This window comes from Aptenodytes forsteri, unplaced genomic scaffold (genome assembly GCF_000699145.1).
Source record: "Aptenodytes forsteri isolate BGI_AS27 unplaced genomic scaffold, ASM69914v1 Scaffold119, whole genome shotgun sequence".
Classification (NCBI taxonomy): Eukaryota; Metazoa; Chordata; class Aves; order Sphenisciformes; family Spheniscidae; genus Aptenodytes; species Aptenodytes forsteri.
The window spans coordinates 12,617,358-12,639,566 of record NW_008796165.1 but is presented as its reverse complement, the minus strand read 5'-3'; the positions used below and the strand labels follow the sequence as shown (position 1 = coordinate 12,639,566).

General features: G+C 40.2%; 1 protein-coding gene across 1 annotated transcript in view; it reads right to left on the bottom strand.

Annotated features, from left to right (window-relative positions):
• Positions 1-665: 665 nt before the first annotated feature.
• Positions 666-22,209, bottom strand: part of PATJ (PATJ, crumbs cell polarity complex component) — a 155,416-nt gene continuing 133,872 nt past the window's right edge. The window contains exons 34-44 of the mRNA XM_019474145.1: positions 20,053-20,136; positions 17,864-18,057; positions 15,902-16,049; positions 14,655-14,741; positions 11,691-11,808; positions 9,560-9,600; positions 9,149-9,271; positions 7,940-8,044; positions 4,403-4,503; positions 2,566-2,689; positions 666-812 (exon numbers count right to left, since the gene is read on the bottom strand). Coding sequence (XP_019329690.1) covers positions 666-812; positions 2,566-2,689; positions 4,403-4,503; positions 7,940-8,044; positions 9,149-9,271; positions 9,560-9,600; positions 11,691-11,808; positions 14,655-14,741; positions 15,902-16,049; positions 17,864-18,057; positions 20,053-20,136 — 1,272 coding nt within the window. The remainder of the gene's footprint in view (positions 813-2,565; positions 2,690-4,402; positions 4,504-7,939; positions 8,045-9,148; positions 9,272-9,559; positions 9,601-11,690; positions 11,809-14,654; positions 14,742-15,901; positions 16,050-17,863; positions 18,058-20,052; positions 20,137-22,209) is intronic.

The window sequence follows — 22,209 nt, the reverse complement described above, 5'->3', positions numbered from 1 at the left end:
TTTTCATGCTAAAGGCTGCAAATTGACACATCACAGTAATTACCTCTGACTAACTTCCATAGACCTACCCAAAGAGATAAACATGAGAAGTTCACATTTGACTATCAGACTTACTGTGCCGAGCACAAATAATTTCCCCGAGGAGAATTTGATATTTCATCATTTGGAACAGTGGTAATTTAATTACATTGCTAATGTTTTCTGGCATACTTGAAAGGACAATTAGCATAAGTAAATCATGAGTGAGATGACAAGTCACTCGGCATTTATTTCTGCTCATCACATGAGATCAGTTGATGATCTAAATTCTCTTTTGTGTGCGAATTGATTCCAGGTTCAGCAGTTGTAACTGGGGTTCAGACTAGTGGGGATAAACCGATGTATAAATAAAGTAAAATGGATATTGTTCTTTGAAGTTTCTTAATTAAACTTGTCCAGAGAAACCTCAAAAGCCACCAGAAGTAGGGGAGGGTGAGGAGAAAGGCTGATAAATGTGGAAGGCTAAATGAAGCTCGAGATGCACACTACCCTTTCTGGCAATGGGGTGAATACTGATTCGTTTTTGCCAGGGTTTGTTTTACATCCTGCTCAGGGCTGAACAGTATTATTATAGCTCTACTGATGTTCTAAAATAATTGTATTTATCTCCGCAAGCGCAATGACATTCATGATAACACCGTTAATGTTACAGTTCCTTTCTGGCGCTTCAGAATAGCTACAGCTTGCTCATGAGTAACACCTTCCAAAGCTTCCCCATTAACTGCTAAAATCTGATCGCCACGCTTCAGTCTGCCATCGTCCGCAGCTGCTCCCTGCAAACAGCAAAGCGAGTCGTTAGCGGTTGGTAGCACGGAGCCCTCCCGCCTCTCATAATGCTGATGGATGAAATGAGGAGGGATGCAGCACTGGAAATCCCACCGTAACTGGGTGGGGAACATGGGAAATGACAGTGCTGAAGTCTCCCTGAGTGCTTCAACCATTGCCGATCGCTCACCCCGCTTACCCAACCCTGTAAGGTCTGGGGCAGCATGGGTGGGTGATACACCCCTGGGAAGAAGAGAATCGGCTCATCCTTGAAAAAACTGCAGTGTTGACTGATTCTGGCTTTTATGATTATGGAGAGGCTTGTTAAAGCAGCATTTAAATGTACACCGCACCCAGTGCTGAGAAACCGTTAAAATGTGGGGAGGGAGAGGGACACAGAACTCATGCAGCAGAACAGCCTGGGCACTGCCCCAAGCCCCGGATGGAGCTGGGCTCCATTGAAGGTCCTGAGAAGCTCCCACAGAGCTTTAGAAATGGCTGTTCTCCTCCAGAGGCCTCAGTGCAGCTCCTTCATCTAAATCCTGAGCCCTGCCCTGCCCAGAGGTCGGCTCATGGTGTCGGTTTCTCCTCCATGGCCCCATCAGTGACTGCAGTGTATTCTAGCTTCGATTTAGGGTTTCTCAGCTGTGCTCACATCTAGAAACTTGTAAATATAAGCATCAGTTTAAAAACACAGTATCTTCCCACGTTAATAACTGAAAATTGTAAAAAGACCAGATATTTGTGGTTTGAGCCCCAGAATCGCAGAAGCAAAGGAGACACGACTTCTACTCCACTTTCAGATGAAGTTTTCCTAATTATGTCATCAACCCTGGCAGAAGCGCTGACACGAGTGACAGCAAGTAGGTACAGGACAAAAAACTGTGTGTGACTGACTTCAAGGTTACTTTATGTAAAGTATTCCTAATTCCCACTGTTTTTCTTCCCCCCCAGTTTCCAGAACTCCCTTCACGTGGCCATGCCTGACATATCTTGTGGGCCCATGCTGAGCACATTGCCAGCAAGGGGATGGGTGGGAAAAGGGGCACTTATCCCTCTGCACCAGTGGCCATTGCCACTGCTGTACCTGGCTGGGACCCCCCAGTCCTCCCCTGACACTCAGGGTTGGGGTCAGAGATGGGCTGAGACAGCTGTGCCGTGAGCGGCTCCAGCACAGTACTCCAGTACTCCAGGATTGGAGTACTCAGAGAGGCATGAGAGAGAAGCTGGAAGCAAGGGAGAATAACTAAAGCCAGGACCGATGTGTGAGCCAATTCATTATCAAGCCACAAGGTATGGCGTTTTCGTCTTTCAGTGTTTTTTCTCATTGAGATGCCTATCTGAGCACAGCAGCTTATTGCTGGTTTTGCAGCTGAAGCTCAGCCACAAAGATAACAGCATCTCTGCAACTGTCTCCTCTCCTGTACAGTGGGAAAAGTGCTGCCTCCACACCTCTTGGAAGGCTCTTTGAGATTTACAGATATAAAACTGCCTTATAAATATTTTAACGTATAAAACCAAGTTTCCCAAGTACACAGAGCAATTTTGCTGAGATAAAGTATCTTGTTTCAGCCATCAGTAAATATAATGTGAAATATAAACTGAGAAGCCGGCTGTGAGTTCTGGGTCCACTTACTCACATCAATGTACTTAAGACAGTACATTTTGCTTTCTACTACATAATATATTGTCCAAGCCAAATCTTAGGTTTATTTTTAAAGATAATACAGAAGAAGGGAGAAAACAAAAAAAAAAAGATACCTTGGCAAATATAGTCTTGACATAAATGGGCAGGTCTCCATGGGGACTTCCATACCCCCCTACAATACTAAATCCCAGTCCATCAGAGCCTTTCTCCAAAGTAATAATCTTAGGCTGAGGTGCTCTGAAAACACAATAAATGTCACTTAGAATAGCAACGTCTGTCTCTGGGGACTTTACGCAGAAGGAACACTTACAGAGATATTTATCTATCAAGAAGTTTTTCATACAGTCACAAACCATGACTCTTGTCCTTGCCCTGAAATACACTCCTGTGCAGCCCAGAGTTCAAACGCTGTTCAGTGTACTTCAGCTCCTCGCTTTGAAAATACTTGAATAAGAGCTCAACGAGAGCACTTATCTCTGATGCAGAAGTGAGACTCCCCTCATCTGCAGTCGCTGCACGTACGTAAAGGAGAGTTTGCTTTCTTACCGGCCAAGCTGTTGTCTTTAGTCTGCATAAGTGGCAACTGCAACAATTTCCTTACAGTGTGTGTAATTTTACTTTATGACTTCAGAGGAATGAGTCTAACAGGCAGGGTGCAGCCAGGAACACTTGTGTTTATAGTCTCAGCTCTACTGCAGGCTCTTTAGGCTGTTTTCTAACAACTTATATTTGACCTATGTCCCTGTGCCTCGTAACCCCAGAGGCTGACTCCTGAGATCCCCTCACTCAGTGCATTGCTTAGAGCCTGAACTGCTCTTCAGGGGCTTTCACTGTCTACATTGAGCAAAGGAAGATTTTTGGTGGAATTTAGACCACTCATATATATGATGTATATCCATCTCAAATTTGAAGAAGTCATTTCTACATATTTAGAAAAAATTATCATGGACAAAAGCTGTTTGGCATCTTCCACCTATATAAAGGTATAGCCTATGATGAGTAGTATCTAGCCATTTCTTTAGGACAGAACGAATGCATACACCTACCTAATTCTGCTTCATATTTTCACATTCAAATTTCCTTACTATTTTGATATGAAAAGAGAATACAAATCCTTTTGTGAAGTAAGCAATTCTCCTTTGAGAGCAGCAATAAAAACAGTATCTCACATTGTATGACTAATGAATGCAGCATAAATAGCTTAACTTTTATACTAAAACCCCCCTGAGGTAGGGCAGCAACTTGCACCTCAGCTTCTTAAAATAAATATAATGAATCAAAGAACAAAAATTAAGAACATAATGAAGCTAATGAACAAAAATGAAGATCAAATTAATTTCAAAATGATAACTGGAATGCTATAAGCTGCCTTAAAAAGCACACAATGGAGACTGATGCATGGCCATGGGAGGGCTAGATCTCTAACTTCCATCACCATACAGAAGTGCTGTGAGTAGAAAGTTTTTTAATCAGACTTTTTCAAATTGTAAAGCTAAAAAGATTCAAAAGACAAAGAAAGTTTTGGGACATGTTTTGAAACATTTCCCTCTGATACCAGGCTTTTTAACATCTCTTGCCTTAGTCTGCCAATGACAAATTATTTCAAATTGCTACGGTCATAACTCCTTTGAGGCAAGGAAGCCAACAGACAAGGGCAGAACTATCATGTCAGCATAACACATTAGAAAAGGAGGTAAGTTTTTTTAAAAAATGTCCAGAACTAGTGCTTGGAAACACATTTTGTGCTTATTTACTCAAACAACTTCTGACACCAGGTGAAGATGGACACGAGTCCGTAATCAGCTTGGAGAAGGTCACAGTTACCATTTTAAAGGTGATGGAATATTAGAGAGAAAAGCAATGGGAGAGACCCCCTTCACCAGCCTAGGCTTTTCCCTTGCATGGGGCATAGAAATCCACTTCAGTTATGCAGACTAAGTACAAACTTACTCGGGATCTTCAGAAGGATGCTCAGAAGAGTTAAGGTTGCATCCCGCAGACATGCTCTCCAGCTGGGTAGCAATGGCACCGATGTTGGTATCAGCCACAACCTAAACAGAAGGATGCAATGAAGTACTATGTGTGTTCACTTAATACCAAAGACACCTTGGCTAATTATGCAGAAAATAGCCGATACATTAGGAAAATCAATTGTTCATTTTTTTTTTCAAGCAAATTTGAAATACTTTCTTCAATTTCCTACTAGTTCAATACTTCCAAATAATAGAGTTAATAGTAGCCACCTTTCTGGAGGTTAAATGCAAACTTTGCTCTGAAGCTTTCTCATGCCTTTACATGACTATCACTCAGATGCCGAGCAGAGGGGAACAGTCTTTCTGGATAATCCAGAGAAAGAGGTTACTTTGTCAAGTAAATAGGTACGTCTCAGAGTCAACACAAGGTGTCCAGGATTGGGCTTGAAAGTAAAGGTCTCCCACAGAGAGCACCTTAGCCTTTAATAAAACAGAGACCCAAGGGTCTATTGGACTATGGGGCAAAGGCCCTGAAATACCTCAGATTGGTTTGTTTGCTGAGTGGGGAAGAAATTAATCCTTGGTTTCAAGTTTTCTGCAATTTCCAGCACGAATCTAACAAACAGGATTCTTAAACTTCCCAATTCTGGCTCCTGTATTATTCTGAAACCATCATGAATTACCACCACACAGTAATTAATAGAGTTAATGGCATTTTGAACAGGTTGTGGGGCACCAAACTTACTCAGGCTTTTTAAAGCAACCATATCAATGTTGTATAGGTTAGTTACAAATACAACTATGGCCATATTGAGAAAACAGTTACTTGCACGCTGAAGCCTGGAGTTTGCTGTTCACAAGGGTTTAGCCTCGTAAGGATAAAAGCTTGTAGCTTGCAGACCCAGTGGGATTTATTAAATACAAAGTGTCAATGCCCACTCTAGCTTTATTTTTTTAACCTTTCATTGCATGCTAATTTTCTATTCTTTGCTTTTTTCTGGAAAAAATTCAAGGAAACCACTATGAAGTGTTTTGGATTTTAAGTATTCACAGCTGAAAGAGCATCAATTTCCTAACAACTACATGCCGTGGTTATCCCCTAACTCCATCTCCTTCTGATGAGATATTCTTCTCTGCTTGACGTTTACTGTACAGCGCAGGCGTTTGGCTCAGAGACAGTGAGAAATACCCAGTAAGTATATTTTCAATATTTCCTCTAGCTATCTATGGCCTTATTTTATCAAAATTAACAGGTACTTTTTCCACTCCTTGCTGTGAACATGGCTTAAGGGAAACGTACCTTTTTGAAATAAAAAATCCATTATATAAATCCCCCGGTTTAAATCAATGCTCACAATTCTTCCACAACAATATTTCCCTCTTTCTAATCGCTTGGAGCCAAGAGGGTGGTAGCATTTTCAAGGAAGAAAGATTAGTTCTCATGCAAATTTTGCATCCCAGGACTCAGGTTCTCGGATGCCCTAAATGAAGGGGTCCGGCAGACAAGATAGCTGTACCTGGCTCAGCCAGCAAAGACACCGTTAAGTTTTCCTTCCCATTGCAGTAGGGGAAAGAGTGCCAGCCAGTATTTGTTGTATTTTGTTGTTAAATAAAAACGAGGGCAAAATAAATCTATATTCAAAAATCTTCAGTTGGCAGTAAGAACATATCAGAGTTCAACAACCTCGTAAAAAAGCTTCCCCTTATCTCATTACTACACCTGCAGAAAAGAAATTAAATTAAACGAAAGCATCAAAACAGCCGAAAGGGATGATTGTTCCCCTGAGACCTAATCTCCCATTTGCAAACAGCATTTGCAAACTCCTTTACCATCCTTCCCAGGACGTACTGATAATAAGCCTTTCCACACCACTGAACACAATTATCTGACCTTTCAAAGCAGTTTGCCATGAAGTGGTCTAACCTGATAATAAATAGAATTACTTAATGACACATCAGTCATGATTATCACAGCGATAGGATTATTCCATTTAGATTGTTTTAATTAAAAAAAAAGCAATTCAGTGATTGAGAAGTACCTGCGGTTAGCATGTAAGGTAACCATATCACCACACTTATGGCAGGGCTTCCACACTACTCCCTGCGGTATTAAAATATATCATTCCACCTTCACATAACAGATTTTTAATAGAGGAAAATAGACTCTGTTCTATCGGAATAAACCTGTATCATCTGTAAAAAGTATTAAGCCCATTTTAAGCTAGACAGCAAAAATGCAGAAGAAAAACCGTCAACTGACAAACCCAAAGACATTTCTAGAAGAACCTCTTTGTTTATGCAAGCGACCAACTGACAGTGTGCTTCATCAGGAATATTTTTAAATACATGATGAGGTGGAATACGCTGTATTACAGCTTTCAGATTAGCAATTTTGGGTTTTGCAGCAAGCTTTCATTTTCTATTCAGGGAATACTGTTGACATGAAAAGTGAAATTACTCAATGTTAGTAACAATATGATAACTATAATTTAACAGAAAATCCTCAGCTGGTGTGTATCTGTGTATTTCCTTTGACTTCAATGGAACTACACAAATACACCATCTGCTCTGGAACTGGGCTCATCACTTACCAGGTCAGCAGTTCACGGACAGACAAAACAAAGAATAAGCAAGTCTAAAACTAAGTTTATTATAATATCATTTCCTTTTTTTCTTCCTCCCCCCCCCCCCCCTTTTTTTTATAGTCACATTTGTGTTGTAATGCAAGCAAGAAACTTAAAAGAAATCTCTCAAGATGTGTTCCAATCCAATATGCTGTGATGATAAAGAAAATTAGAGTAGATTTTAGTGGTACATCTTAAGTTTGTTTTCCAATTGTTACAATAATTCTGCAAATAAGTAGTATTTTGAATTCTCTCTGGCATGTATTTTTTCTATTTCTTTGTGTAAACATAAAAATAAACTAAAGATAAATATACTGGCAAGCAGCAATTAGAACCGAAGTGGCAGAACATGTCTTCCTTTTAGCCAGCATATAAACGTGGCGGTGGTAACACTGTTATTATTCACTACCTGTAGAATAATCAATTCTAGGCAGCGCTATTAATGATGATGCTATCATTTTTACTAAACGCTGCTAGCGTTTCTTTCTTCTCCCCCTTTCAAGAGCAAGGAAACTGACACTGTGGGCAGTTTGGTCACAGTCTAGCTACATGCACGCACATACACACGCACACATAATTTCTTGTTCCTAGTTAACTCCAAATTAAAAAAAAAACAACTTGGAAGCTTGCTGATTTATCATGTGTAGCAACAAGTTATTTTGTTCTCTTTGTTACGCTTTTATATAATCATGCTCACAGCCTGTATGAGTGGCAATAAAGAATTTTTGAATGAAAATTATTTCTTGCTTTCATTCTGTGTAATTCCCATCAGCAAGCACCCTGCAATTCTGTGATGTCTCGTGCCAGTGATGCTTAGGGTTTGGTTTTTTTTTCCTCTGAATGCCATTTATCTACCCTCATGCAGCTGCATGTTCAATTTATCACCATACCTGCAGGATAATGCTCCCATAAGCATTCTTTAGTAGATTAACCGCATCTGCATGAGACAGCCCATCCAAAGGTTGCCCATTAATACTGACAATCCGATCTCCAACCTAAAAGTACAACAGTAATGGAAAATTACTAGCATTAGGGAAAATTAAAATTAAGAATGCTTAAAATTTGTGAACTTGGCACTGCACAGTCATGCTTCTCTTTTGCAGGATCCCTTTTGTGAGAATTCTGCATTGCTAGTGATCATTTACCATTCTTCAAAGCAAGTACAATACAGATTTTTTAAAAATAACAATGTGATCAGAGAAACAAAGATGGGTTGTATTTTACTATTTCCATTTGCAAGCAGACAGTGAGATTTTCACTGCTGTCCTCCCATCCAGAAAGGATTAATTCATGTCCATATTGCAGACAAGTTCATATTCTTAGAGACTATGTATGCACATGCTGAATGCAGTATAGAAAAGCATGCACTTCTGATATTAATCTAATTAATCTAGATGATTTCGTCTTCTTATACATAAAAATGACCTTGACCCTGGCACTTAGCGCTATCGTGTAATTCTATTAGAGACATGGCATGAATGTAGCAGCTGTACTAATGAATCTCATGGGCCAAAGCAATCGTAGGTATCTGCATAGTAAGTTCTTTTCAATACTAATGATTCCTTGAAACTCTCTCCAAAACTGGAAAGTGTTCACCATGGTCATTCCTGGAAACCCACATATCCTGTGGGTCTGATACAAGTGCTTTATTTTGGCATTTCTTTATAAGGGCCTTAAGATCAAACAACTAACTTCTGATCTAGTTTCTACTGGTTTGAGCTCCAAATGATGCCCAGTCTGCAGTCCCCAAGACACCTGTGATTTCCAGAGAGCCTGTTGCTGCCCTCCCTGGGTCTGGATGAACATATACATCCAAAGACCACTGCGAACACATTTATGTTCTTTCTCTTAATATCACTTTTCCATGTGAGCAACCATTGCCATTATCCCAAGATGCAATATAATCAAAAAGGGAAGAGAATGGCAGGTTTGGGGGTTTTTTTATTTGTTTTTTGGGATTTGTTTGTTTGTTTTTAAGAGACAGAATAGTCTATGAGACATTATCAAAGTGATGGTATATACAGAAGTGTTTGAGGCTCCTTCTCTGTGGGTCACATGGCAGATGAAATAGGAAATATTGAGAGGACCCCTCTACTCACTCTGAGTTTTTGGGTACGTGCAGCCACACCACTGGCTTGAATCATAGCAATGAAGATGGGAATATCTCCTAATGGACTTCCCTTCCCTCCTGCTATACTGATACCAAGTGCATCATTTGGTCCCTAAAACAAAACAAAAAAACCCAACATTCGCAATTGGAGCAACTTGTAGAGGTCAATGTTCAGGGTATAGCAATAACTGACTCATTTGATTTACAGAACAGAGAGAAAATAGATAGGTTTGACAGACACACACATCCTCACACACGCATGTCCCATTGCACAGGCATACATCCAACAACCTATTGCAAACATAAATAATGCAGTTTTACTTCTGAGAAACGCTACAGAAATTAACAACTTCAGTTAAAGGTGTCAGCTTTTTGAATTGATAGCAAATAACTCACTGACCCTTGTTATCTCCACAGTCCTTGGGCCCATATCTGCTCCTGCTAATAAAGGAACAAACAATTAGCTTCTGTAATTAAGAGATAATATAATTAAGAGATAACACTGTCAGGTGACAATGGTCCCTTGCTGCCTAGTCAGAGTTATCACCAAGCAGAAGTGGAGTCTTCCTGTGCCAAACCAGGCAGTGCTGCTCACGTGAGGAGGACAGGATTTGTTTCACCCAGAGATGAATACGGATGCAATCACTCTGGCTGACGGATGCCACCGTGACGCCCATTGTAGCGCAGCCACTGCTCACCGCAATCTATTGAATAGCAGCACTCTGCCGGCCTGAAGAAAAGCCCTATTGTACATTTCACTCAATTAAAGATTGGCTTATTATTCATAAATCACAGTGTCCCTACCACAAAGGGTAGGGCACACGGCTAGTCTGAGACTGTTGAGGTTCCATTGATTTCCTCTTTTAATTTGTGCTGTATTAGTAAATAATAGACAGTCAGGAAGTCTGGCCGGCATATATCTAGCCATAGGACACTTAAAAGTACTCAAAACAGTAAAAAAAAAAAAGAAAAGAAAAAAAAGAAAACAAGAAAACAGAAAACAAGAAAACAGAAAACAAGAAAACAGAAAACAAGAAAACAGAAAACAAGAAAACAGAAAACAAGAAAACAGAAAACAAGAAAACAGAAAACAAGAAAACAGAAAACAAGAAAACAGAAAACAAGAAAACAGAAAACAAGAAAACAGAAAACAAGAAAACAGAAAACAAGAAAACAGAAAACAAGAAAACAGAAAACAAGAAAACAGAAAACAAGAAAACAGAAAACAAGAAAACAGAAAACAAGAAAACAGAAAACAAGAAAACAGAAAACAAGAAAACAGAAAACAAGAAAACAGAAAACAAGAAAACAGAAAACAAGAAAACAGAAAACAAGAAAACAGAAAACAAGAAAACAGAAAACAAGAAAACAGAAAACAAGAAAACAGAAAACAAGAAAACAGAAAACAAGAAAACAGAAAACAAGAAAACAGAAAACAAGAAAACAGAAAACAAGAAAACAGAAAACAAGAAAACAGAAAACAAGAAAACAGAAAACAAGAAAACAGAAAACAAGAAAACAGAAAACAAGAAAACAAGAAAAGAAAGAAAAGGAAAAAAAAGAAAAAAGGAAAAAAAAAGAAAAAAGGGACACTTCAAAGGAATCATTTGAACAGGGACTAAACAGCCTAAGAGCTGATGATGTAGTCAGGTCCTGGGCTCTGCTATACCAACCTCTAATTCTACCGGCTTTAATTAAACTATTTTAAGAACCTTTTAGAAGGCAGGCAGAATTAGTCTCTTTCAAGAGTTAACGATTCTTAATAACACACATCAGTATTTCTCACTGCCACGCACGTGTGCTTGTGCAGATATCTGCTATGAGTACCCAAGGCAGGACCGCTGAGGTACAGCGAGGTCTGTGGCAGTGGGAAGCCGAGCCCCGGGGACACCAAATCAGCATATGCAGACATGCATTCTCAGTGCTGCAGGGCCCTTCAAAATGGCACAAGGAAGGCTGCCCGAAAAGCCACACACCTCCTCCAGTGCATGCAAACTGGCAGAAGAAATGTCTTCTATTTCTGCCCACAGTCAGACATGAGCAAAGGTTACCAACTTCTGACATAGGTCAGAGCACACAAATGCACAGGCTCTCCACAAGCTACTGCAGGTTGTAGATTTAGCACTTGCTAAATCTGCAAATTGCAAACTGAGCATTGTGACTTTCTCATTACAAAACACCCCTTTATACACTAAAGAGCAACAAAGATATAAATGAAGTGGTGGCAGCTTTATTCCCTGAGAAAACAGTTTCTAATGCAAGAACCTTGCCTGTGCTAAGCCTCCGACAAGGGCGTCGGGGAATTGCAGGGCACAGGAATTCTGCACTTAAAATACAGGAGCCATTACTCTACTAGTAGACATAAAAATAATGTCATCTGCTGGAAAGTGTTCAGTTCTTAAAATATCAGCGGTACGTCTTCTGGGAGGCTGAGTAGGAAAACCAGATTCAAGTATTCAGTTTTGCTTTTAAACCAGCACAAGTACAAAGCAAATAACACACAGCTATTCTGACAGCTGCCCACATTATACCTGAATTTCTCTGAGACACATCTGCTGAAGATCTTTTTGTGCTGACAAAATTCTGTAAGGTAGAGAGGACCGGAGCAAGCGCAGGGTGGAAGTGGCTATGGACACTCTGTTGGCTCACCTGAAGTTAAAAAATAAATCAAAACCTGTAAGTCAAACCCAAATGTTAACTTTAAACCAGTTCCTGCAACATACAGGCGCAGCTGTGCTCTGTGCCAACCGGACTGGAAATACCACATTGGCCACGCAAGTGCAAACCGCTCCAACTTCATTTCCAAAGGGGTAACCTACCAAAATCTGTCCCTGAGTTGTAGGCACACCCATAGCGCTGCTCACAGTACTACACAACTGCACTTCACTCCGTTACATGCATACCTAATATGTGCATTGTTCAGGTCTGCTCTAGAGGTCATAAGGAAGCAGGATTAACCCCCTCCTCTGCTTATTCCCAGTGTGTCTCTGAACCTGAGAAGGGGAGATGATGGCTGCTGCTAAAGCTTGTGGGCATCTTCCCCATGATGCACCCTGCAGGCACCTTGCCCTATGATGAGCGTGCATGAGGCACCCAGCAGGACACGTAACAGCTCCTCTCCCACAAGGTGGAAATAACACTTAACACCCATCTTGTTACATGGTAGTAATCTACAGGCTTTGTTATTTTAGCTGAATATATTGTCTGATTACAAGGTCCTGTAATTGACCCTGCTCCTTTCATTTGACGAAGAACCTACTCTTATTTCCACGAATAACATGCCAGGTGACAAAAGGGAGAGCCTCCAAAGATAGCTGTTCGTGCACGTTACCAATTCTTGGCCGTCCATTTCCAGCCCCCTTTTTCCCTTTCTCCATATCTGGCTTTATCTTCAGACTCTGCCCCTCGAGGAAACATCATTATCAATTTAGAAAGTGAGTCTGACAACAGGTTTCACCAAGGGCCAGACCTTCTCAACTAAGATGCCTTATACAAAACAAAGATCTGGTCTATACTTCTCTGTCCACAGCAGAGCTTTCTCCCTCTAAATGCATTAGGCGGTGAATCAAAAGCTCTGGCAGCATTTATCCTAACTGACCAGTGTGCAGCTGTCAGTGATGAACAACAGGCAGAGCGCAATTTCCACCTCTAGTTGCCAATTCATGGGTCAGTTAACATAATTTGCAATGCGCATGAAAGAAATCACTGTCCTGCACCACAAGGCTTGTATTTCTACCGTTAAAGGTATGCAATGGACCAAGAAAAAAGCCAAGTGAGGACAAAAGTTCTGGATGCTCTTGGCCAGCAGCTTCTAAAACATCGCTCGCAGTTGTGCAAATCATTCAAGCTGATTTGCCGTATTATCTGCCAAGATTTTTATAACTCTTGGAACGGTTTTGCTGAGAAACATTTATGCAGTTTTCAAAATCACCAAGTCACTTAGGAGCAGTGAGATGAAGGCTCTCAAATGACTCTGCATTACAAACAGCAATTAAGATTTCTTGTATTAAAAGAAATACAGAAATTACCAGGTTCCTGCAAAAGCCTCTTATGCTATAAAGAAAGGGGGATGACGTTGTTTGATCTTATTTTTTACCTAGACTCATGTTAGATACTATGGCATTTTGCTTCCCTTTCAGCTATGAGTTTTACATAGTAAAACTGGATGGATAATTTTTAACCTTCACTTTTCAATTACATTGCTCTTGCTTAGGCTAGCTGTTGATACAATAACCAAAAAAAAGTAATACTCAATGTCTTTACTTAATGCAATCAGTATAATTTTCCGCTGTTATTTAATTTCCCCTTGCCTGCTGCATGCAGTGCAGATGTTTCTCCAATGATATTTAGTCATTATTTTTAAAGCTGGGCTTAGCCCAGCTGTTCCCGCATGGCTTTAGCCCTTCCTGACACCTCACCCACCCAGACAGCAGGCTGGATCACTGCTGGCCTTTAGAAAGTTAAGAAATCACACCACATGACTATGATTTTGGCACCCTTTTTGGGTTGTTCATGCACAACATCAAGGACAAGCCTCCCCTCTTACTGACCTCCTTAAAAGCATTCCTGCTTTAACTTACATCCCCCCTAAGCCTCCTACGGCTCCTCCTCTCCGTTTCCAAAACCAAGCCCTTCTTTTAGCATTTGTGGTGGCTGGGCTGGATCCCACAGGTGTGCAGCCTCTCCTGCCTGCTTGCACATCAGTGTGAGAGGGAGATGTGTGGGCAATGTCCCCCGGGTCCCTGACAGCTGCCCCTGGGCAGAGACGGGGCAAAATACTCCAGAGCAATAGGACTGCTGTGAACCACAGCTTGTCTGTCTCGGGTACATTGGCAACTTAAATATCATGGCAAAGCAGTCACTTTTCAGAAGAAAACTTTTTTTAATGGATTTTCCTAAGTCATCTTGCCTTGTTCTTCTCCCTTGCAGTACTTGGACTTTAATACTAATGGTATCAGTGTCTGAGCTGATTGGGGGGCGCGGGGAGAGGGGAAAAGCCCTGCACTGATTGAAAAACGAATTGTTGTCCTTGCTTCAGGTAAAAAGCAAGTGAAGCAGGAAATTGCTCTGTGTTTTCTTTGAGAGGAAAGCAGCTCTCATGTGGTTGTGCCATAAGATAGGCAAAGATACAGTTCAGTTCCATTAACTCATTTTGATTGACAAAACAGCTGCAGAAAATACATTCAGCATTTTTTGCAGGTCTAAAAAAATTTCTGGGCATCATCATTTGAGAAAGATATTACCTATTTTTGGTGTGTCTTAGGAAGACACTCCTTAAACAAAAAAATACATTAACTAGCTCTTCTATTTAATCATTTCAGCGTGACACTTACTTTGCAGTTCAGCACAGAAAATTATTGCGATAAAATATTTTGTTCCACGTCCTCAGCAGTAAGCATCTATGGAAGGACTGAGCCTCACGTGCAACGCCTGTGCACTGTCCCCATGCCTTGCCCTTCACAGCTCCATTTTATACGTATGAATTTGTCACTAACCTGACTGTTTTCGGATGTTTTCCGTGATGATAGCCATGATCCAGCTCGCAATCTCCCAAGCTCAAGATGCACTAGGCCTTGGGCACACTTGGAAAAAACCCACAATGTACAGCATTTAAGTAGACATATAATATTTCACGCTCTCGTGGAGAGAATTATGTTTATATTCAGCACCACAACTCCATGAAGAAAACCACAAGGAACACTCAAAACATTAACATTTGTTTTTAGACAATACAAAAAGTACCCGTCCCTGGATTTAGGTTTATCCTGAAGATTTATCCTGGTTGCTGACGTCAGTATGAATCTTCCTACTGGCAAACTGTAGATGGCCGATTACTCAGTAAAAATAAACAAAAAAACCCAACTCTTTAACAGATGTTTGCCACAAACAATACTTATGAAAAAACACTTCACAGGAAAAATGCTGCAGAAAAGGAGTGAATTTAACACATATGGATTCAACTTAATAATATACCCTCCTATCACCGATTTCCAATTCTTAAATAGGTAAACTTTTGGCCACCCAAATTCCACCTGAATGGAAAAAGCAAGGAAATAATTAGCCTTTCCCTTCAAGAACGAAAGAAACCATGTGCAGAAATACTAGTGGCGATGGCATGGAAAAAGCCCTTGTCTCCAGATATAGTTCTGAAAAGAAATGGGTCTGCAGCATCACTCCCACCCATCCTTTCGTCCTTGGTACAGGCTGTTGGGGCTGGGAGCTGTACAGAGGAGCTAACATCAGGCACTCGCAGCCAGGCCATCCCCTGCCCTCTCCTCTGACTCAAGCAGCCACATGCTTTTTAATGGAAAAAGGCAACTTCTCCCAGACTCAGAGTATAAAATCACTCCTGTAAGATGGAAAACTGTGCAGAAACAGATTTAAGCTGCCATTTTATAGCTGCAGGTTACTACAGCAAAGCCAAAGGCATTTTATTTCAGTTCTGACTTGTATGACTCTCAGGTTTCAAAATATTTTTCTAACGTATGAAATACACAGTTGCATTTTCAAATAAATGTCTAAATACTACATGTCTTTGTTTTCTCACTTCATAGCATCCCACTTCTAAATATACATGGAGAATTGATTTTAAATGAATCTCCCAAAGTTATTTCAGATTAAATTCCTGTCTCGGTAATCAGTTCAAGCTGTCCTGCATATGTGTAAACAGTGCTTCAGGATAATTACTTTGCATAGTGTCAGTAACTGCAATTCAATATCTTAAAATGTATTATGTACTCACCTTAAGTATAGTGGCAACAGCCTCTTGTGAGGCATTTCTCATATCCTCTCCATTTACAGACAAAATCTGATCTCCTTGAATTAATCTTCCATCTAGGTCTGCAGCTCCTCCTTTAACAATGTCAGAGATAAACACTCCACTTCCATTTCTAACAATGCAAGAAGCATATGGCTAATTACACAAACCAATATTCTTTGGGAGACCAATTTAGATTACTTGCATTTAAGAGACATTAAAAGAAACCTGTGAGCAGAGGAAGAACTAGTTTTACACCCCATTCAACCGTTTGAGCGTAAAAAATCTACGAGTTTTAAAACCAAGGCATGTTTTGCTATATTTAATGCTGTCTTTCCCCTTGAATTGTTAGTTCTGACTGCATGATCCATAAAGATTCATGGAAAATACCACTTCTATGAATAAAAAGCCAAGGATCGGTCTAAGATGGAGTTAAACTATCTCCTGATGTGCCTGATATGAATTAAGCAGCCTCAGATTTTTTTTCTGTATTCCCCCTAAAGGTTCAGCTCAGTTTCTTTTCTAAAAGCCTGGAGGCCCCCAACAGAAGAGCAGGGAGAATTCTGCAGAAAAGACTTTTATAGTTTGCACATGAGTTATGCAGCAGAAAATCCAGCTTTGTGGCTGTCCGCCTGCAGCGGGCAGCGAGGCTTGTGAGAGCAGCAGGCCACGCAGATGAAGGGAATGTATTTATTTATCAGCTCCAGCCTCCTTGCAGGGGAGTCCCCTCCCAGAGGCCACAGGACCCCTCTGTGCTGGCCCCAGCTCCTGGGGCTCGCTATGGTGTGAGCTGGTGCTGGCTGCAATGCCAAGATTTGGCGTTTGGTATCCTTCACCCCGAAGGACACAACACTTCACAACCTGAATTATACCCGGGTATCATTTAATTGACTTCAGAAATCAGGCTACCTCTAACATGGAAATCCCCACAAGCGAAGCACTTAGCAGTAGTATAGAAAGTTTTGCATTGAAGCAAACGCAGGAGGGCTGGAGACTGTGATTACCATCTGTAGGGTAATTTACATAAGCTAAATTAATTACCCAACCCACAATCTGCTCACAACACCTGGGTTAAACATCACCACTCTTAAAAAAACTGCTGCAGAAACTTTACTGACCATACGCAGTCAGGATAATGACATGTTGATTTGTAATTGAGAAAATAAATTTTTTTGGCAATACGGAAGAGCAACCATATGACTCTTATGCACCAACACTGAACGAGTGCTTGCCAGTGTCATGCTGTAAATCTCCTAGCAATGAAAGATTAAATCTATCAGTGCTCTGGTTCGAATGATCTAATAACAATGGTTTAGAAATACATCAGTAAAAAGTCACATTTTATTAAGCAGCTGTTACCTACCACTGTATCGCAAATTCTGTACTGTACTCACAGAACTGCTGTCTACAGTGTTGTACAGTCACTTTGATACTGTTCAGGATTTGGGTCTAACTCAGCCTCTTAGCTTCCACTGACTTTGGTCTCTTTGAACCCAAGCAGGAGCTAGATCTAACTCACAAATCCATTTTCAAAGGCATATCCCAGTATTTGGAAATAAGAAGGTTTTTCTCCCCATTTTGAAATCAGAAAAGCCATGGCTAGGGCTTCCAAGAACTGAGACACAGCTACGCTGAAGCCAGCAGAACAGTGAGCTCCCCGTTCTGTGTGTGCCCACCTGGCCACACTCACTCTGAGCAGGGAGCACTCCTCTGGGCTGGGAGCCCTCCTGGGCAGCAGCAGCCTTTGCTACACAGGTGTGTTGTCATTCTAACAGAGGAGCCAGGACCACAGCCCCATGGCATCCTTGAAATTATTTAGATCCAAAATTTTGTTGCTTACAGACCTCTTCCTTTATTTCATATTCTGTTTAATGGATACAGCTGTTCGTATGGCAAAAAGCAAAATATCTCATTTGAAGTGCAGTCCGATCAAAGAGATGCTCTTACCGTTTTCCAGCTATGCTGAGCCCTAGTCCTCGGCCCGTTTTCTTTTGTATATCTACATAGAAAATCTCTAAGTTTTCTTCATCTTTGTAATGCGCTTCATCTCTGTAAACAACCAACTGCACCTTCTGGGGCGTCTGTCTCAGCGCAGTGATAGCTTCTTCATGGCTGGCATTCCGCAGATCGATCCCGTTCACCTGAAATAATCAGTGTTTTCTTTCCAAATGACATGTATAAATGATCTTTTCATCACACCCTACCCTTGTGTGACAGGACAAATTTGTCAAATCGACACCCCTTGGCACTCTAATTTAGTGCTCCCATTTCCAGAGGGCTGTGCTCCTGGATCTCCTACTGAGTGCGAGTTCTGTGCTTTGTGCCACTGCCTGGAGTAAATCACAATAATCAAAACATTCTGGCTTGTAAGTTTTGTGGGTGTTCTTCCGTTCTTTTTAAATGCTGGAACCTCAAACAATGCTTCTTTCTTACAACTAGACAAAGTGGGACGTGCTCCTTTGAGCTTCCTATATCTCTTATTGCTCAGAATCCTTCTCCCCCGGCTTCGCAATGCCGCCAAGCCAAAGACAGAAGGAATTGGAAACATTAGCAAATGGCAATGGTGAAGCCCAGACAGGACATATTAAATGGTTATTTTGCTTTGTTCCAATAGATGGCACACAAGACCGCTCCTGGAGCACTCAACTACATTTCTCTTACGATAACCTGAATATGTTTTAGCATTTTCGTAATTTCAGATAGAACAAGAAGTTCTGACTGAATGCTGAAGTACTGAAAGAAGAATATTGCAACTTGAAACTTAATCTCCTAATTTTGCCAAGCCTGATCCACAGATGCCCTTTAAGGTGTTTGTCAATATTCTGTTAACAAAATCATCTTTTATTTGTCAATACCAAAAAATATCAATGCTTAAATATTTTTGAAGTCTCTTTAGGAAGTAGCATGAACTGTAACTGAATAACAATACAATGTTAATCCACTTACATAACATAATAAGTTTTAAGGCAATGAAAATATTTCTCAGTATTTCTAAATATGCAAAGTTATAATCATACTTAATTTTACATTAAGATAATTATGCCTAATCTATAGTAATTATATTCTTTTGTACTAATTTTGCACACGTTTATTTATATACTGCATCGGTATTCTTTTCTCGATGCAGGCATCTATGTGTGCTTTATCATACCAATCTGAAACTAATTCAGAGTCATCTTTTTGATTCATTAGTACGGCTTTTAAAAGCTGAAATAATAACAATATTATGGCACACAAACATTAGCACTTTCCTGTTTGGCCAGAGAAGAATTAATTAACCTTCCCCACTTTTATCCCCTATTTATTGTGCTCTGTTAATACACAGTTATTTATAAAATGAAAACAACATTCAGCCTTAACGCTAAAAAAAAATATTTTCAGTGCAAGAGCTGTAAAGACAACTCCCCAAGTACCCCTTGCTATTTTTCTAACCCTACACACCAAAGCCTTAATGGCCATGCTGGGAATTTGTCCTGATCTGACAGCGAGACACTGCAAGCAGCTGCGCTGAACCCCTGCCTGACGCAAGTTTCATTTGCAGACCAACACTTCTTTCTTAACCCTTTCCCTCCTTGATTTCCACGCTTGTCTGCAGGAAAAACACTACATTTATTCACAGAAATAATTCTGTGTGTTCACCAGTTTTATGAACCATGGCCTGAAGGAGCCGGTAGCTCCCCCAGCAATGCCGCAGGCAGGCACTGTGAGTTTTTCAGCAGGAATGCTTGCAGCAATGCTGCAGCCACCCTTGCTGTCTTCGCCCCGCGTTCGCCCAGCTCAGCACTTCGTTTGCAGGCAGCGCGGAGATACTGGAGTGGCGGCGGTAGTGCAGGCCTCCAAATGAAAGATTAAACAGATGAATAATACTGAGCTATTGGACATGACAGCTGAACTATGTAATTCGAGAACTGCCTTGCTCAATTAAATCTAATATATTCTCAATTTGTACCTTCAGTTTATATGAATACATAAGGAAATATGAATTTGTCAAGATGTTCTTAGTGACAGAAAAGAAGCTTCAAGTACAGATCCTACTCAATGATCTCTCTTTCCCCTACAAGAAACATATGCTGCATTGAATACAACTATACATGACAAAGATACAAGCAAGTACATACATGGAGAGACTCATTTACCTCCAGAATTTGATCGCCAGCCCAAAGCCTGCCATCTCGGGCTGCTGCCCCTTCTTCATAAACTTCATGGATCACTATGGCGTCCTGCGGGAACAATGGGATGGCTTGAATCCTCCCTCCCAAATACCCCGCAAACTGGCAGCCATGACCCACCCCACACAGCCCACCGCTCCACAGTAAAAAGGCACAGCACCCCATGTCAGGATAAACAAGACTGTAACACAGATTTATATATTTTTTTAATATTTTGGGATAAGAAAATTACTGCTATAATCAAAATACAGATAGCTACTAAAAAGGTAAAAATGATTTTGGTTCACCACTTCAGGGTAGTCTTGTCTAGAGCTTCTTAGGCTTCCATCGCTTTTATACATTGGCATCAGCAGTATGTGAACTCAGTGTGAACCGTTGTATTAATATCGTCTACTTTTTATGATATTATTTAAAACCAGATTCTTTGGAGCTATGAATATTTTTAGGGACTTGGCATAGATCTCAGCTTTAAGCAAGAACTGAATGCCTTGTGGTAAATAGTGCTGGTTAAATCTGTAAGAAATGAAATCCAGAAGAAACGAACAATGGCAAACGTTAGTTTATTACTGAGGTCGGAAAATGTAGGCAGTGGCAGATGTAGCTTCAGGGAAGGTTTCAGTGATTTAATCTTATTGCCAGCAATAGATGTCCCCAAAGAAAAAGCATTACAAAGAACATACTGTTCTCTTGCTGGTGCTTTCCCTTTGCATTGTTCTGGTCCATTTCTTTTTTTTTTTTTTTTTTTTTTTTTTTTTTTTTTTTTTTTTTTTTTTTTTTTTTTTTTTTTTTTTTTTTTTTTTTTTTTTTTTTTTTTTTTTTTTTTTTTTTTTTTTTTTTTTTTTTTTTTTTTTTTTTTTTTTTTTTTTTTTTTTTTTTTTTTTTTTTTTTTTTTTTTTTTTTTTTTTTTTTTTTTTTTTTTTTTTTTTTTTTTTTTTTTTTTTTTTTTTTTTTTTTTTTTTTTTTTTTTTTTTTTTTTTTTTTTTTTTTTTTTTTTTTTTTTTTTTTTTTTTTTTTTTTTTTTTTTTTTTTTTTTTCCCCTGAAACAAATAGGTGAACATCCTGCTGCAGCGCTTCAGCCACGGTCCTGACAGCTAGCAGGATGGGTTGCTTTACTGTGCAAAATATACTCCTCTCTCCAGTGTCACTAGCAAACACCCAGAAACGGCTTCGCTACAAACTTTAAAATGGCTCTGGTGATTTTCAATTAGATACGTAGGTATCAGATAACCCATTCTCAGACACATACACCCTCCAAAACCGCTACGGTTGTGAAGTTCCTTCACCAGTTTGACGTACAAGTCAAAGAGGAGACTTTCCGCAGCGTTTGCAACAAAAGGCGGCGAGGTTAGCAGCGTGGGAGCCCCGCTGTGCACCGCCTTCCTGGAGCAAGAGCAGGAAATAGCTGCTGGGGTAGAACAAAGTACCTTTGTGTTTTGAAAACACTGTTAGATACTACATCTCTCATCACCAAGTTAACTCTCCCCGTGTTGCCTTGCGATTCTCTCCCAGCACACATGGTGCACGTTGAACAAAAAGAAAACTCAAATGCCCTTAAGCTAACACTCTGATCAAGACAACATTGAGAGCATTATTCTCTTTCATTCCCACTACACCTTATTTAATGATGTGGACTTGTATCTGCAGCCGCTACACTGCTGCTGGAGCGCAGCACCACTGTCACAAGCTTCCTCTTTGATACATATACACCAGTCACTGGAAAAAGCCTGGAGGATTTTAATCACAAATGGATTACAGCTGATACAAGCATCCCAGATGGGGGGAAAAAAGATTTCAATCTACATAAATGAAGGCAAAATACTATGAGCTGTGTACCAAGGTAATTAAGAAAATCAAGAGAATGGTTTGATTAAAAAAAAATTATATATATACACACACCACTGGCAACTGCAGGGTTTTCTTGAAATAACTGAAACAGCTATTACCAGTGGAACAGAGTTACATGCGCACGTCCACCTCAGCAGCACTGCCGAAAACCTCTGCTATGTGTCTTAGATCTTCTCTTAGTTGTGGGGTTTTGGTTGTTGTGGGTTTTTGGTTGGTTGGTTTTGGGGGGGGGGGGGGGGTGTGTTTATTTTTTTTTTTAAAATTATTATTAAATCTGAA